Raw genomic sequence first — 1,400 nt, 5'->3', positions numbered from 1 at the left:
ACATAACAAATATCAATGCCCCAAATCAAAGATTTTTTTGGAATTTGTTACATTTAATTTCACATTTATGATTTTTACCCATGAAACATATCGGTCAATGAGAAATCAAGTCCAGTAATATGCATAACATAAGGAGGAAATAAAGTACAAACTAATGTTACTAGCAAATAAACATTTTAGAGATTCCCTAATTATTATATTTTTGTTTGTTAATTTTGTTCCTCTTAATTGCGTGACCCTTCCGGCCCTCTAATGCTCGAATTTTGACGCAAAACCACAATCAAATCCACAAATGCACTAAGAATGTACCTATATTGTTTCTTCTCATTCAACCTTAAGTAACAAAATAATAATTCTTCCATGAAATCCCAATCTACCCTTTCTTGGTTGTTAACCTTGGCGTCTAACACTTGTTGCATGGACTTCCTAAAATCCTCATATGGACTTGGTGACACCGTTAGAAGCACGATACAATCTTCTATTCCTCCCGGGATGGCAGACGTGTCATCCTTAATGTAGTTTTTGGGGTGGGTTTGGGTTTGGGTGTCCGTTTTGGGAGTTAAGGGGGATCCCTCGTCCTCCTCAGAGGACAAGGGTCCACCTTGACCACTAATCCTCGCCTCCTCAGCTAATGAACTTGAGGAGGAAGAGGTAAAAAAAAAACGTTGGGACCCACAGAGATCGCGAGGGGGAGTGAAAAATCTTGGAGATTCATAGAGTCTCTCAAATCCTTCAAGATTACCAATAGTATCTTCTTTTTGGTCAAGTTGATACTCTTGGAGAGTGTTTTTCCCATTTTTCCCTTCATTTGTTGACTCATAACCATCATCAATATGGTTATCATGACCTTGACCATACAATGACTTGAAATTTTCAATAAGAAAATTATCAATGTCCTCCAAGGTGGCCGCCGTGGCCACCTCCTCATCGTGTTGTTGTTGATCATGGTGGTTTTTGCGCCGGTCCTTGCCGGTGAATGAGAGGCTCTTAGGGTGCTTGCATCCCGCCACAATTTTTCTAGTGGTGGAGGAAAGGGAACTATGAGAAAATTGGAGGTGTGGAGTTTGTTTTTTGAGCTTTGAGAGGTAATCTTGAAGGGATTTTTGGAGTTTCTTAGACATTTTTTTTGGCTCTCTAATTTACAAAGCTTGATGTGATTTTATATGGGGAAGTAGAATTTGATGGAAAATATATACAAAGAATTGGATTGCTATTATATTGATTTCTTAAGGAGCTTTCCAAGGTAAAATAAGATATTATTTTTTCAAAAGAAAAAATAAATGGTAACATAAGATATTTGTATCTATGCTTTCATGAAATTAAACGTTTTTAATGGCTAAATCTACCTGAATATGGAATCAGGAAAGAGTTGTTACCATATATATGCTCAAAGATATGAT

General features: G+C 37.0%; 1 protein-coding gene across 1 annotated transcript; it reads right to left on the bottom strand.

Moving 5' to 3' along the window:
* Positions 1-224: 224 nt before the first annotated feature.
* Positions 225-1,121, bottom strand: LOC145589300 (transcription repressor OFP14-like). Its single transcript, XM_081645820.1, has one exon. It carries the CDS (start codon positions 1,119-1,121, stop codon positions 225-227), a length of 897 nt encoding a protein of 298 aa, XP_081501946.1.
* Positions 1,122-1,400: the final 279 nt, after the last annotated feature.

The sequence above is a fragment of the Chenopodium album genome, chromosome 17, assembly GCF_948465745.1.
Source record: "Chenopodium album chromosome 17, dcCheAlbu1.1, whole genome shotgun sequence".
NCBI lineage: Eukaryota > Viridiplantae > Streptophyta > Magnoliopsida > Caryophyllales > Amaranthaceae > Chenopodium > Chenopodium album.
This window is presented reverse-complemented; position numbering and strand designations above follow the sequence as displayed.

Excerpts from the sequence above, each read along its gene's own strand:
- LOC145589300 (XM_081645820.1), bottom strand. The coding sequence starts at position 1,121 with ATGTCTAAGAAACTCCAAAAATCCCTTCAAGATTACCTCTCAAAGCTC.